The 16,157-nt window shown below is 39.4% G+C and overlaps 2 protein-coding genes, 1 non-coding gene and 1 pseudogene across 3 annotated transcripts; 2 read left to right on the top strand and 2 right to left on the bottom strand.

Moving 5' to 3' along the window:
- The first annotated feature begins 637 nt into the window (after positions 1-637).
- Positions 638-3,183, top strand: LOC121217882 (uncharacterized). Its single transcript, XM_041094436.1, has 2 exons — positions 638-1,646; positions 1,754-3,183. Exon 2 carries the CDS (start codon positions 1,795-1,797, stop codon positions 2,110-2,112), a length of 318 nt encoding a protein of 105 aa, XP_040950370.1. The 5' UTR covers positions 638-1,646; positions 1,754-1,794; the 3' UTR covers positions 2,113-3,183.
- Positions 1,128-1,222, top strand: LOC121218046 (small nucleolar RNA R72). Its single transcript, XR_005914315.1, has one exon. It is a non-coding gene; the product is annotated as a small nucleolar RNA R72 (small nucleolar RNA).
- LOC107943424 (tubulin beta-1 chain-like) lies at positions 2,157-2,716 on the bottom strand (annotated as a pseudogene).
- A 3,204-nt stretch (positions 3,184-6,387) lies between the features above and the next one.
- On the bottom strand, positions 6,388-6,792 carry LOC107943426 (tubulin beta-6 chain-like). Its single transcript, XM_041094437.1, has one exon. The coding sequence runs from the start codon at positions 6,746-6,748 to the stop codon at positions 6,446-6,448; it is 303 nt and encodes a 100-aa protein (XP_040950371.1). The 5' UTR covers positions 6,749-6,792; the 3' UTR covers positions 6,388-6,445.
- Between the last annotated feature and the right edge of the window lie 9,365 nt (positions 6,793-16,157).

Raw genomic sequence — 16,157 nt, 5'->3', positions numbered from 1 at the left:
GGCTATGGCGCCGCCGTAGTATTTTATTACAAGACCGTACAAGTTTGGTGGAGTGGTTCTCGAAACCCATGTTTGATCTAAATATCTAACAGAACAATAGTATCAAACTTTGTAAGTCTATGCTTCTTGAGTCAAGAAGTAAGACATTTAATATCTTTTAAGCAAAGTTTTCAGTGTGAATATCGCAGATGAAAAGAAAAAAATAGTAATGAGAGAATTTTGTTCACTTTTAAGGATCCGACGATTTGATTTTAAATCGAGATTTAATGTGACTATCAGATACCATAAGCTAATAACAGTTAGTTGTTTTAGTTAAGATGCATAACGAGCATTTCATTTTCTTTGGACATAGCACTTGACTAAAAAGATAAAACAAAAATTCGTTGGCTAAAGGTATGCACTAGTGTCATTGCCCACGCACAGAGACCTATGGTCAAGACATACATGTAGCCCAAAGCATTCATCTAAGAAAATAAGACAATTTTTATAATTTAAAAAAAAAACTTATTTATTTGAATTCCAGTGAACCGATAAATATTTTTATAAATTTTAATTCTAAAGGATATAACAGGGAGTTTAAATTTGTTTAAATCTCTATCTTGTAGATAAATTTAAATTTGACCTATTCATTGGGTAATCGATATTTTTCTGTTCTTGCTTGTTTCATCACCTTAATAGTTTTTCAGTGAGTTAGAGAATATGGGTTTAAGCTGAGTTAGGATTTCATGTGGAGCGAGAGGGGTTATGAAATCAAACGAGGATGAATGTCACGTGATAACACTCTATAGCATTAAGTACTTGTCCATCTACTCTCTAATCGGATCGTGTTGGCGGCAGCCCAGTCTGCAGAGAGGAAATCTTGTGCGTTCATTTATTTAACCTTAGTTCTGCTCCATGGTTTAGACCTGGTTAAGTTAAACTCTCCCAGCAACCCTAGGGAACCTTCCTTGGGTATATGAACTTTGATAATCTCAATCCGCCAACATCCTTCTCCTACTTGCCGCTGCAACTTGCCACTCTCCGACAACAGTGATACTGTTTTTTTTTCTTTTTATCCTATTCCCAATGGAGGTTGAGTTGGGTCATTTATTTCTGATTATTTTTATAATGTAATAGACCAGACAGGCATGCAAATGATGAGAATCATTTTGGGTATGAGAAGCTCGCCGATACTTTAAAGCGAGCGATGTTTGAACCTCATACTTCCATGACTCTGATGCGTACGCCTCTAATGATATATTATTAATTGATTATAATGATGAATGGCTATTTCCTTATTTTTTGGGGGTTCTATTAGTTTGTCGTGCTAGATGATTGTAAATTTCATTCCATTTTGTTCCTCACTGTGTATGTCATATTGTCTCTCTTTCAATCGACAGCTGTTTCTATGAACTTCTTCTTTAATTACTATGTATGTATATATGTATGCTAAATGGCTGTTCTTTTCTTTCTTTTCTAAAAATTTGTAGTATTGTCAGAAGAATCAATAAATTCAGTTTGAGGGCTGTAAGTAAACCAGAAATCATTATTTGGAAGTCTAAAAAAAAGGTGAAAGAAAAGCAAACAATATTAACTTGGGAAATACAAGTGCAGAGCAGAGAACTGAACAAACAGCAGTAGCCGCACAATTGTAGGTATATAGGCAGGTAAAGGTTGCAATTTTCATTTGGTTTAAACGTGATTGGCCACACATTTTATGACTCGTAGTTCTCCTCAAGACCCTCCTCCTCGTACTCACCCTCATCCTCTACAGTTGCATCTTGGTACTGCTGATACTCTGCCACCAAGTCATTCATGTTGCTCTCTGCTTCTGTGAATTCCATCTCATCCATTCCCTCACCAGTATACCAATGCAAAAAGGCCTTGCGACGGAACATTGCCGTGAATTGCTCGCTTACCCTTCTGAACATTTCGTGGATCGATGTCGAGTTTCCGACAAATGTGGATGACATCTTCAGACCCTTTGGTGGAATGTCACAAACACTGGACTTAACGTTGTTGGGAATCCACTCTACAAAGTATGATGAATTCTTGTTCTGGACATTGGTCATTTGTTCGTCAACTTCTTTGGTGCTCATCTTGCCCCGGAACATAGCTGAAGCTGTCAGGTAGCGACCATGGCGAGGGTCAGCGGCACACATCATGTTCTTTGCATCCTACATCTGTTGAGTCAGCTCCGGGACAGTGAGAGAAAAGTACTGCTGGGAACTACGGGATGTAAGTGGTGCGAACCCAACCATAAAGAAGTGCAGACGTGGGAATGGGATTAAGTTCACAGCCAACTTTCGGAGATCAGAGGTCAACTGTCCAGGGAACCTTAGGCAGCATGTTACACCGCTCATTGCTGCAGAAATTAAGTGGTTCAGATCTCCAACTGCAAATTACAAATGTAGCGTTAGGGTCAGAATTTTAAATTGTTTTAACACTATAGTGCAAACTTTCCATCAAAATGAAAAGATTATATCACTCACAGCTTGGAGTGGTGAGCTTTAGGGTCCTGAAGCAAATATCATAAAGTGCCTCATTGTCAAGGACCATGCATTCATCAGCATTCTCTACCAACTGGTGCACAGAGAGGGTGGCATTATAAGGCTCCACAACTGTGTCAGACTTTAGGTGAAGGGAAAACAGAGAATGTCATCATCATCCTGTCTGGATATTCTTCTCTGATTTTTGATATCAGGAGAGTTCCCATCCCGGAACCTGTGCCTCCTCCAAGTGATTGGCATACCTGGAAGCCTGGTCCATAAGTAACGTGAAGAAGTGAGCATCATCAGTCAATTCAAAATGAAAATAACCATTGTTTACTTGCCAGTAAGACTTTATTGCTAAGTTGGCAACAGTTCAACTCAAGGATTTTTTTCAAAGTAACCCTTTCATAGTAGCAAAAGAACTCAATTTGAATAATAAGATTATCATGCATGCTTTATAATTTACTAATACCAGGAGCCAAACAGCTAACCACTCGTTATCTGGATGGAAAAGTTCTTGCAACACCCGAGCTACCTTACATGTTCGAAGTGAGCCATGATTATTGTATCGTGATACCTAATGTATCCCACGCATATATTTGTGTTCCCTTAATGTGATGGTACTCAGTAGTCTATCATTACCATCGTCTACAATATAGTGTTGTATATTTCACAGTTTCACAGCAATCATACCATTATCAGATGATGAAAGAAATAGTCCCTTTTTTTTTTATAATAGGTTTATACTTACGAGTTTCTAAAAAAAAAGGTTTATACTTACTATTCTTCAACTTTTGGGTAAAATATAAATCTGATACTCGAATGGGCGCTGTAATTTACCATGTGAACTATTCTTAGACAGATAAAATAATCATTATTCTCCTTGTTCATTTAACATCTTTCATTTTCCTTCAAGATTCAGATATTAAATGTGGCCAACACATAATACTGTGAAGACATCATTCATATGATGATGAGCTGGTAAGAGTGGCAATTAAGGGCCATCAAGGCTCCGTCAAATGCATTAAAAGGTGATTATGAGTGTGTATCTACTTTTTTCATGCAAATCCTGTGGAACGGCTCCTTTTCTGATGAATTTAAGCCGACTAAAGGGATTCGACAAGAGACTCATTGTCTCCTATCTTTTTGTGCTAGGGATGAAGAGGTTAGGGCAAAGTGTTGATGCTTCTGTGATGCGAGGAGCTTGGAAACCAATTAGACTTAGTAGGGATGCACTTATTTTTCGCGGATGATTTAGTTCCCTTTTGTGAAGCAGATGATTTTTAAGCGAAAATAGTTATTGATGTGCTTAATTATTTCTGCTCCTTTTCAGGCCACAAAGTGAATGCAAACAAGGCTAGAGTAGAGTCTTCTTCTCGACTAATGTTTCTGAATCTAGTGCGGATTCTATTTGTCGTATCATGGGATTTGCTTCTGATTTGGGAAGCTACTTGGGAATGCCTCTTTTTCATCGAGGGTGACCAAGAGACTTTTCAGTTTGTTATTGACAAAATCCGGAAACACCTTGGGTATAATGCGCATGCTAAATCTGTTTCATTAACGATTCCTAATTTTTTTTTGCTCTTATTACTGTGGGGGTGTGCAAGAAAATTGAGACAATTGCAAGGAATTTTGTTTGGGGGTCAAGAAATGGTGAGAAGAAGATTGCACTTGCCAATTGAAAAACTTGTTGCCAACCGATTGAAAATGGAGGGCTAGGGATCAGGAATTTAGAGGTTCAAAATAAATGTTTTTTTAATTTAAGTCGGGGCTTGGTATGGTGACAAAGCTGGATGCCTATTGGGTTAGGATCTTGAGGAGTAAATATAAGATTCAGGAAGCTTGTCCAACTTTGCTAGCAAGATCCAATTGTTCTTTTTTATGGAGATCCCTTGTGAACATTTGGAACTCTTTTAAAGAACACATTGGGTGGTCTATTGGCAATGATAAGAAAGTGAAATTTTGGACGGATGAATAGATTTCGGGCTTAGGGCCGCTTAAAGACCATTTAATTGTGACCTAGGGAGGCTGATATGGTGGATGGGAATGAGATTTGGAGGTGAGATGCATTTGCTCATTTAATTGATTGTTTTGCTTTGGTGCGGATCGCATCTATGCCTCCCCATGCGAAGCTAGGGTGAAGATAAATTTGTGTGGCAAGGTTCTAATCAACAACCCTTTTCTGTTGCCAAAGCATATAATGTGCCGTCACAGTCACATTTGATCCCAAGGATAATGTTTGGAAAAAGAGTTGGAAGCTACATGTCCCGCAATGGGTTAGGAGTTTCTTCTGGCTTGCAATGAAAAATCATTTGCTCTGTAATTATGAGTGGTGGAGACGCCATCTTACATCGTTTACTTCTTGTCAGCTTTGTGGAGCGGATCAGGAAACTGTTTCGCCTGCTTTACGAGACTGCCATGTCGCCAGTCAATATGGCCGAAGTTGGTCCCTACATTAGGCTCGTCCATTTTCTACTCTTCAGATTTATCCCAATGGTTAATGGATGGCATCCATGACAGATTCGGTTGGCGCAATGAGTCCGTCCCACGGTGCTTTATCTTCTCGATAACTTGTTGGCAAATTTGGAAAAAACCGTTGTATGATTATTTTCAAGGAGGAATCGTGTAGTGCTGAGGATCTTGTTAGACAATGCTGGTCTTGGGCTAAGCATGTTGCACACAGTTCACTTTCGGGTTCTCTTCAGAGAACGGATAGCAGCCCTGTCAATACCTGTATTTCTCCTCCAACGGTTGGGGTAAGCTTAATGCGGATGGGGCAGTTGCAACGACTAATCCTTGTGCGGTTGCGGGCGGAATTCTGCGAGATGAATCTGGTAATTGGCTGCTTGGTTAAAACAGATTTATGGGGACTGGTTCAGTTTTACAAGTTGAATTATAAGCAATATGGGATGGTTTGTGTTTAGCTTAGCAAAGGGGTTACAAAAAGGTCATCGTTGAGAGCGATAACGAGATGATGGTTCGGATGTTAATCGACTTGCATACGGACCAACACTCAACAGGTCTTGTTGGGAATATCCAGGAAATTTGCTGTCGGGATTGGGAAGTCCAGTTTGCTAAGATTTCGAGAGATGCGAACGAAGTGGCTGATTTTATGGCAAAGATTGGGTCTGTTCAAGATGGAGTTGTTCATTGTTTTGAGCATCCGATTCCAAGCTCATGGTCCTTGCTCAAAAATGATGCCCAGAATACGTTAAGAGCTTCAATTTAGTTTGTTTGATTTGTTAATTACCACTCTTTTATTACCAGAAAAGAAGATTGTGGTTACGATAAAGGACAAAATGATAAATAGACGGGCCAATCACAATCACGATAAGAAATAAATCATATAGAAACATAGATCAGCTTATATAGATAATATTATATATATAGAAGGTAGATAAAAACCCATGCCCTTTTTTGCCTTCAGAGGTTCAGACCTGACAAAAAATAGCCTTACCAATCATAGTTCAATATCGTCGATAAAATATGTTTACTATTTAGAACAAAATGTAAAGAGCTACTGCTAACCAACTAAAGCTGAAAGGGTAGATAATGACGAAAGAATCAATCCTTCCATATCAGTTTCACAGTTATTTGTATTCAAGAGAGTTAATCTTGATAGGTCTAAATGAGTATTTCCTCTCGATGTGGTCATCGTCAAAAGCTGGAAAAATTAAAAGAAAAAAAAGCAAAAGCAATTGTATATCTTTATCATGAAAGTGATACGGTAGCTCAAAACGGATAAGAGTTCAAAATTTTAAGGTAAAAGTGAAATGCCATATTAATAGAACCAAGACCCCGAAAAATCCATGCAGATTTAGCCAAATATAGATTTCTAAGACAAATATATATGTATGTATGCATGTATGTATGTATGTATTACCTTGCAAGCAATCACAATTTTCTGCCTCTTTACGAACAACATCAAGAGCAGAGTCAATCAACTCGGCTCCTTCAGTGTAATGACCTTTGGCCTAGTTGTTGCCGGCACCGGATTGTCCAAAGATGAAATTATTAGGCCTAAAGATCTGGCCATAAGGACCGGATGTAATACTATCCATGGTACCGGGTTCTAGATCCATGAGAACCGCACGAGGGACGTACCTTCCACCGTAAGCCTCATTGTAATACATACGTTCCAGTTGAAGATCAGACGATCCATCTCCTTGGTACCTTCCCATAGGATCGATGCCATGCTCATCGCAGATAACTTCCCAAAACTTAGAGTCGATTTGGTTCCCACATTGGCCTCCTTGAACATGAAGGATTTCTCTCATGGTTTTGAGTTTGGGTGAGATGGAAATTTAGAAACAGAGAAAGGAGAGAGGGAGGGATTTAGAGGCTTCTTTGTTTTTTTTTGGGGGGGTTTGTTTTGGCAAAAGGGAAGGGAGGAGAATGGGTAGTAAATATAGAGGTGAGAGAAGGATTGTTTGTCACTAGTGTGACATGACAGATCGTTGCAAAGGGGCTACCCTCATATGGTACATGCAGGACGTGTAGGATGTGCAAAACGTGCACCATGGACCCCATTCTGTTAAGACAATACAAGGTTCTTACACTCAGGTGAAGTTTAGTGGTCATTAGAGGTGTGGTAAGACTTAATGAGTGTTCATACCTAAAGAGTATGTGCCTGTCAAAGATACTTGCTAAACGAGTGGACATTTCCTAGATACAGGTGGTTTAAGTCCTCCAAGAGGGAGTGAGTAGTTTAGGTCCCATGCTGAGATCAAAGGATCCAGGACGACTAGTCACAAAAGTGCCCAAGTGGAATCAAAGAGCTGGCCATGGGCACTTCTCATGTAACCTGTCATGCTAACACGCGTCCAAGTCCAAAGGAGGTATAACAAAAGTGAACATAAATTTAATAAAATTATTTAAAACAATTAACAATTTGACCCAAATTTTAAAAGTTGAAAAGTAAAGAAACTAAATTCTTAAAGTTAAAAGTACAATGACTAAATTTCAAATTTTGTTCTAAATTTGATTTTATTTAAATTTCTTGCTCTTTATCTTGAAATGGTTTTCTCTGTTCTGAAATTTTAAACAATATTATATAATATATTAAATTTTCACAAAATAAAATAAAATATATATTATATAATCTTAATTATATGTTAAAAGTTGAATTAAAAATTCATAAGTAGAAAACATAAGAAAGTTATTTTACTAAATATTAAAAATCTTATCACACGCATATGAGTATGTAAACTATTGGATTTTGTACCCTAAGTGTACTATATTCATTTGTAAACTTGTAAATTTTAAATAGATTAGTTAATAAAATTATTCATAAATTAAATTAATATTATTTGTATAATGTCCTCATATGGTTTTTGCATGCAAAGCAAAATAGAATCAAATATTAGCTTACTGGTTTTTTAATATTTAATCTACTACTAAGCGATATTACGTGGTCAGATTGCAATATAGAAAGACAACTTATATTATTAGACAAATCTAAGCATGTCAGTCTAATCGAAAATAAGTAAATCGGATTGAAAGACTAACATGTCACATATCAAGTCCAATTGGAGAGATGTCTTATCTTGGGTATAAGAGCAAATAACTCTCAGAAGATAGAAACATAGATGTGACTGGCTGGACTAACAATACATCGGATTTGAGCCAAGAAGAATAGATTCTAAATTTGTTTATGTGTTTATTCACTTATTGTAACACCCCGTATCCGAGTCCGTCGCCGGAGTCGGACACGAGGGGTTTGCAGACTTAAATCACTTCTTTGCACAATCCATTTTAAATTTTCCAGGCAAGCTGGCTAACTGCGTCACTGTCACCTTAAAAATCATATCTTAAGTTTCACAACTCAAAAATCAGCTTCGTGATTTTTCCCTGAAACTAGACTCATATATGCATCTACAAATTTTTTTCTAGAATTTTTGGTCAGGCCAATTAGTACAGTTTATTAGTCAAAGTCTCCCATGTTACAGGGATCGACTACACTGACCTTTGCGCATTGCGACTTGGATATCTCCCTGTACAGGGATTCAATACTGATGTCGTTTGTTTCTATAGAAACTAGACTCAAAAAGGAATCTATTCATATATGGCATGACTTCTAATTATCTCTGGTCAATTTATAATGAATTTCCAAAGTCGGAACAGGGAATCCAGAAACCGTTCTGGCCCTGTCTCACGAAAACTTTAGCATCTCATAATATACTGTTCATATGAACGTTTCGTTACTTTCCTATGAAAATAGATTCATCAAGGTTCGTTTGCATAATTTATTCACTATTTAATTCCATTCCTACTATTTTTAGTGATTTCCAAATCTACATCACTGCTGCTGTCAGCATCTGCCTTTAAGGTAGACTTTACCTATTTCATAGTTTCCATGATTCAACTAGCCCTTTTAGCATAAATAGCACAAATTATGATAGTGATTAACCATTCCCATGGCCAATCCTCGTTAAGCATATCCATACCAAATGAGTATAACATTATGCTCAAACATATATAAGCCATTTTCGCATGGCTATCCAAAATTATACAAATCCAAAGGGTCCATGACCCACAACAAAAAGGGTAGTCCTATACATGCCATTTCGAAGTTCAACCAAAATTGTATCAAAAGGGGGCTTTGATAGTGTGGGCGACTTCGACTTCAAAATCCCGAGTCCGATAGCTGAAAAACCAAAATCTATAAAACAGAGAATCAAAGAAACGGAGTAAGCATTAAATGCTTAGTAAGTTTTGAGCAAAGAATTTAGACACAACCAAAGTATAGCATTCATGTAGCTAAACGGATAATTTCATATGCACAAATTTTCAATATCATACTTACTTCACATTACCAACCCTTTTTATTCATACACAAAGATCAACTTAGCCAAAGGCCGGTAGCTCATTTATCAACTGAGCGAATACTTATTTGTAAGGGCTCAACTAATTCAAAGCACATACGAAACATACCTCAATGTTGGGATGTTACAAGCGTATTAACTGAAATTTTTACAGCAAGATCATTCATTCCCAAATCACGTACCTTCGGAATTTAACCAGATATAGCTACTCGTTCAAATGCCTTCGGGACATAGCCCGGTTATAGTAACTCGCACAAATGCCTTCGGGACTTAACCCGGATTTAGTAACTCGCACAAATGCCTTCGGGACTTAACCCGGATTTAGTAACTCGCACCAATGCCTTCGGGCTTAACCCGGAATTAGTATCTCGCACAAATGCCTTCGGATCTTAGTCCGGATATGGTCACTTAGCACAAAGCCTTCGGGACTTAGCCCGGACATCATTCGAATAACCATGCACATTTAACAATAAATCATAACACATTTGTATTTCATTTTCATTAGCAAAACTCAAACACAAGACACTTATCACTTTTGCCATTTCGGCTCAATAGCCACACACAAAGAGCACGATTTTGATTTGCTTAAAACATGATCTAATCAAATAATAATTTAAGCTCTATTACTCAAGAACTTACCTCGGATGTTGTCAAACGGTTTCGACGGCTATTCGACCACTTTTTCCTTCCCTTTATCGGATTTAGTTCCCCTTTGCTCTTGAGCTTAATTCAAACAAATTTAACTCATTAAAGTCTCATTTTGCTAGCTTATGGCCGAATATACACATAACTTATGTACTTATTCATGTGGCCGAACATACATGTCTATGTTGGGGCCGATTGCATCACAACACCATACCATTTCAATTTTTGGTCATGGTTAAACAAAGAACTTAATGTCTCACTCAAAAATGCTAAAAAGAAGATTCAAGAATCATCAATCCACCATCACATGCACCATTACAAAGCTTCACTTTTAGCATGCAAATGATATCAACACCAATCCACCTTGGCCGAATATCATCTCCATGACATAGTAAAGATTTGATCCATGGGCTATTTAGAACTCAAGCTAACTACTAAAACATGCATGCATCTCATGGAACATCATCAAACATACCTTAGTCTATCAAACCACCATAGCCGATTTCCTCAAAGCTCTTTTTCCTTCTTTTTCTTTCTCCTATTCGGCCAAGAACAACATGAGAGCTTTCTCTTCTTCTTTTTTTGGTCATGCATGAGAATGATGAACACATTTTTTCTCTTTGTTTTCTTCCTTCAATTTCTTATTAGTTTATTGCCCATGCTTCTTATTTTATTCTTCCATTAACACAACATGTTTCATGACATGTTTTGCCCATCATCCCTTGTCATGGCCGGCCACTAGTACTTAAATGGGGGGGAAATTGACATGCAAGTCCACCCCTTTGATTACATGCACTATTAGGCCACTTGCATTTGCCTAACACATTTCTAAATTTTCTCACATAAGTCCTATCAACTAAATTCACATGCAATTAACTAAATCGAAGCTTAAAACTTTCACACATTTATATTCACATATTTTAGGCAATAATTATCACATTCAAATAATTTGGTGACTCGGTCTAGCGGTCCCGAGACCGCTTTCCGACTAGGGTCACTTAAGGGCTGTCACAACTCTCCCCCACTTAAGAAATTTTCGTCCCCGAAAATCTTACCGGTAAATAGGTTTGGGTATCGTTCTTTCATCGAGCTCTCGGTTTCCCAAGTAGCTTCCTCGATCCCGTGTTTGAGCCATAACACCTTAACTAACGGAACCCTTTTGTTTCGCAACTCTTTCACTTCACAAGCTAGGATACGAATCGGTTCTTCTTCATAACTCAAGTCAGATTGAATTTCAACTTCTGAGGGATTAATCACATGTGACGGATCGGATCTATAACGTCGAAGCATCGAAACATGAAAGACGTCGTGAATCTTTTCAAGTTCAGGGGGCAAAATCAATCTATACGCAACCGGACCAACTCGTTCGGAGATTTCGTACGGCCCAATGAATCTCGGGCTCAACTTGCCCTTACGGCCAAATCTGAGTATCTTTTTCCAAGGCGAAACTTTAAGAAACACTTTATCTCCCACCTGATATTCAATGTCTTTTCGTTTCAAATCCGCATACGATTTCTGACGATCTGTGGCTGCCTTCAGACTTTCACGGATTACCTTTACTTTCTGTTCAGCATCTTTAATCAAATCAACTCCGAAAATTTTACTTTCACCGAGCTCGGTCCAAAACAATGGTGTACGACATTTACGACCGTACAAAGCCTCGTAAGGTGCCATCTTAATACTTGATTGAAAACTGTTGTTGTAAGCGAATTCAATCAAAGGTAAATACCGTTCCCATGAACCGCTGAACTCGAGGATGCAACATCTCAACATATCCTCAAGTATCTGAATTATCCGCTCGGATTGACCATCGGTTTGAGGGTGAAAAGCGGTGCTAAAGTGCAGCTTGGTACCCAAAGCTTCTTGCAATTTCTTCCAAAATCGCGAGGTGAATCTCAGATCTCTATCCGACACAACAGAAATCGGTACCCCGTGTAATCTCACAATCTGAGAAACATACAATTCAGCTAGTTTATCCAATGAAAAATCCGTACGTACGGGGATAAAGTGAGCCGACTTAGTCAGTCTATCCACAACAACCCAAATCGCATCTTTCTTACTTGCCGATACTGGCAACCCAGATACGACATCCATCGTGACTCGATCCCATTTCCATTCAGGTACCATGATCGGCTGAAGTAATCCTGAAGGCACTTGATGTTCTGCTTTCACTTGTTGACATATTAAACATCTCGAAACAAAGTCGGAGATGTCTCGTTTCATACCATGCCACCAAAACCGACGTTTCAAATCGTTGTACATTTTCGTACTCCCTGGGTGAATTGACATTCGGCTACAATGGGCTTCGTTCAGAATCATCGGAATGAGTTCTGAATTCCTTGGAACACACAAATGACTTCTGAACCTCAAACAATCATCATCATCAATTTGAAACTCCGATTCCTTGTTCGGAACACACTCAGCCCGTTTTGCAACCAATTCATCATCGACTTTCTGAGCTTCACGAATTTGATGAATCAATAATGGTTTGTCTTTTAATTCAGCTACTAACACATTGTCGGGTAGAACAGACAAGTGTACATTCATCGCTCGTAAAGCAAACAGTGATTTCCGGCTTAAGGCGTCCGCAACCACATTAGCCTTTCCCGGGTGGTAATCAATGACAAGCTCATAATCTTTCAACAACTCAAGCCAACGCCTTTGTCGCAGATTCAAGTCTCGCTGGGTCATCAAATATTTGAGACTTTTGTGATCCGAAAATACATGGCACTTCTCACCAAACAAATAATGTCGCCATATTTTCAAAGCAAATACGATGGCAGCTAGTTCGAGATCATGGGTCGGATAATTTCTCTCGTGTGGCTTCAATTGTCTCGACGCATAGGCCACAACTCGACCTTCTTGCATCAATACGCAACCCAACCCAAGTAGGGATGCATCACTATAAATGACAAACTCTTTGCCTGATTCGGGTTGCACTAAAATTGGAGCTTCAGTCAAATAAGTTTTCAGTTGATCGAAACTTTTCTGACATTTCTCCATCCATTCGAACTTAACATCCTTTTGAAGTAGCTTCGTCATTGGTGTGGCTATCATCGAGAAACCTTTTACAAATCGTCGGTAATAACCGGCGAGCCCCAGGAAGCTCCGAACTTCGGTAATATTTCTTGGAGGCTTCTAGTTAAGTATGGCTGAAATTTTGCTCGGGTCAACTCGAATACCCGATGCGGATACCACATGACCCAAGAAGCTAACCTCTCTTAACCAGAACTCACACTTACTGAACTTAGCATATAACTGCTTATCCCGCAAAATTTGCAACACTAATCTCAGGTGCTCAGCATGTTCGGTCTCATCTCCTGAATAGACCAAGATGTCATCAATGAACACAACTACGAACCGGTCCAAATACTGTCTGAAGATCCGATTCATCAAATCCATAAATATCGCAGGGGCATTAGTGAGCCCGAACGGCATCACTAAGAACTCGTAGTGACCGTACCTCGTTCTGAAAGCAGTTTTGGGTACGTCCGAATCTTGAATCCGCAACTAATAATAACCCGATCTCAAATCTATCTTTGAAAACACTGAGGCTCCCTTTAGTTGATCAAACAAATCATCAATACGCGGTAATGGATATTTATTCTTTATCGTCACTTTATTCTGTTGACGATAGTCAATGCACAACCTCATGGTTCCGTCCTTCTTTTTCACGAACGATACTGGTGCACCCCAATGTGAGAAACTTGGTCGAGCGAAACCTCTATCCGTTAACTCTTGCAACTGAGCTTTCAATTCTTTTAACTCGGTTGGTGCCATACGATACGGAGCTATCGAAATTGGCGTAGTTCCAGGGACAAGCTCAATACCAAACTCTACCTCCCGAACAGGTGGTAAACCCGGTAATTCTTCAGGAAAAACATCCGGGTATTCACAAACCACCGGCACAGATTCGGGTTTCTTTTCAAATTCTTTGTCATCAAGTACATACGCAAGGTATGCTTCGTACCCTTTTCTTACATATTTCTGGGCCAACATTGCTGATATTACAGCTGGCAACCCCCTTAAGTTCGTAGACTCAACTCGGATTATCTCGTTATTTACGCACCTCAAATCAATAGTCTTGCTTTTGCAATTCACAACCGCATCATGCGCGGTCAACCAATCCAAACCAAGAATAACATCAAATTCATCAAACGGCAAAAACATCAAGTCCACCGGAAAACAGGAATCTCGAATTACTAGGGGGCATTTCTTACACACTTTGTCGACAAGCACGTAACGACCCAAGGGATTTGACACCCGAATTACGAACTCAGTAGACTCAATAGGTAAAGTCTTACTGGATGCTAAGGTTTCGCATATATAAGAATGAGTAGAACCAGGGTCAATCAAAGCAATCACATTAGTATCAAAGAGAGTAAAAGTACCGGTAAAAACATCTGGCGAGGAAGCATCCTCGCGTGCGCGTATAGCATAAGCCCTAGCAGGAGCGCGAGCCTCGGATCTGGTCGTAGCATCTCTAGATCCTCTCTGACCACCACTAGCATTGCCCGTATTTCTAGATGGTCTACCTCGAACAGTGGTAGCACCCGGTTTCTTGCTTTGATTTATATTCTGTTCAGACAACCTCGGGCAATCCTTAATGAAGTGGTCAGCTGATCCGCACTTGTAACAGGAGCGATCATGGAATCTACAACTCCCCGAATGCCATTTACCACAATACTGGCACTCCGCTCTGTCCCGACGATCATTTCCAACACTAGCGACCGAAGTGCCTCGTGTACCCACAGGGGGTCGATCACGATCTCATCTAAAAAGGCCCGAAGTGCCTCTAGACCGGCCCACATCATCTCGAAATTTCTTCGATGCCTGTTGAAGAGACTTTCCCGAGGATCTTTTACGAAACTCTCCAGTTCCCACATCAACTTTTTGTTTTTCTTTTCTAAGCTCTTCGGCTTTACAAGCTCGCTCGACAAGTACTACGAACTCTCGTATTTCAAGAATGCCAACGAACATTTTTATATCTTCATTCAGCCCATCCTCGAAGTGTTTACACATGATAGCCTCAGACGAAACACATTCCCGAGCGTATCTACTAAGTCTAACAAATTTTCGCTCGTAATCAGTAACTGACATAGAACCTTGCTTAAGCTTAAGAAATTCCTTTCGTTTTTGATCAACAAATCTCTGACTGATATACTTTTTCCGAAACTCAGTTTAGAAAAACTCCCAAGTTACTTGCTATCGGGGCACAACAGAAGTCAGAGTACTCCACCAATAGTAGGCAGAATCGCGTAGCAAGGAGATAGTACACTTTAGGCATTCATCGGGTGTACAAGATAGCTCATCGAGTACCCGGATAGTGTTGTCCAACCAAAATTCAGCTTGCTCGGCATCGTCGCTATCCGTAGCTTTAAATTCAGTAGCCCCATGTTTTCGGATTCTGTCAACTGGGGGCTTATTTGACCTTATTTGGTCAGTTACCGGAGGTATTGTAGGTGCGGGGGTGGCATTAGTCGGGAATGGAGGTTGTGGAACAGCCGTATTAGTTCGAATGTATTGGTTGAACCAATCATTCATTACGCTATAAAAAGCTTGTCTAGCTTCATCATTCGGGTTGCTAGCAATAGGTTGAGAGTCCACCGGCGCTGTCCCTTGTGCGGGAGCAGGCGCCACACTCTCCAGATCATCAGCTACCGCTCGGTCGGGATCGGGATCCATTACTATAAATAAACACATTTTCAATCGTCAGAAATCACCACACTATCAAATAATCACAAAATGGCATGTATAGCTAGACCCAAACGTATTACGGTAGTCCTAGAATCGACTAAACCGTAGCTCTGATACCAATAAAATTGTAACACCCCGTACCCGAGTCCGTCGCCGGAGTCGGACACGAGGGGTTTGCAGACTTAAATCACTTCATTGCACAATCCATTTTAAATTTTCCAGGCAAGCTGGCTAACTGCGTCACTGTCACCTTAAAAATCATATCTTAAGTTTCACAACTCAAAAATCAGCTTCGTGATTTTTCCCTGAAACTAGACTCATATATGCATTTACAAATTTTTTTCTAGAATTTTTGGTCGGGCCAATTAGTACAGTTTATTAGTCAAAGTCTCCCATGTTATAGGGATCGACTACACTGACCTTTGCGCATTACGACTTGGATATCTCCCTGTACAGGGATTCAATACTAATTTCGTTTGTTTCTATAGAAAATAGACTCAAAAAGGAATCTATTCACATA

The sequence above is a fragment of the Gossypium hirsutum genome, chromosome D05 (assembly GCF_007990345.1).
Source record: "Gossypium hirsutum isolate 1008001.06 chromosome D05, Gossypium_hirsutum_v2.1, whole genome shotgun sequence".
In the NCBI taxonomy this organism is placed as follows: domain Eukaryota; kingdom Viridiplantae; phylum Streptophyta; class Magnoliopsida; order Malvales; family Malvaceae; genus Gossypium; species Gossypium hirsutum.
Note: the sequence above shows the minus strand (reverse complement) of the source record. Positions and strands in the feature narration are given on the sequence as shown.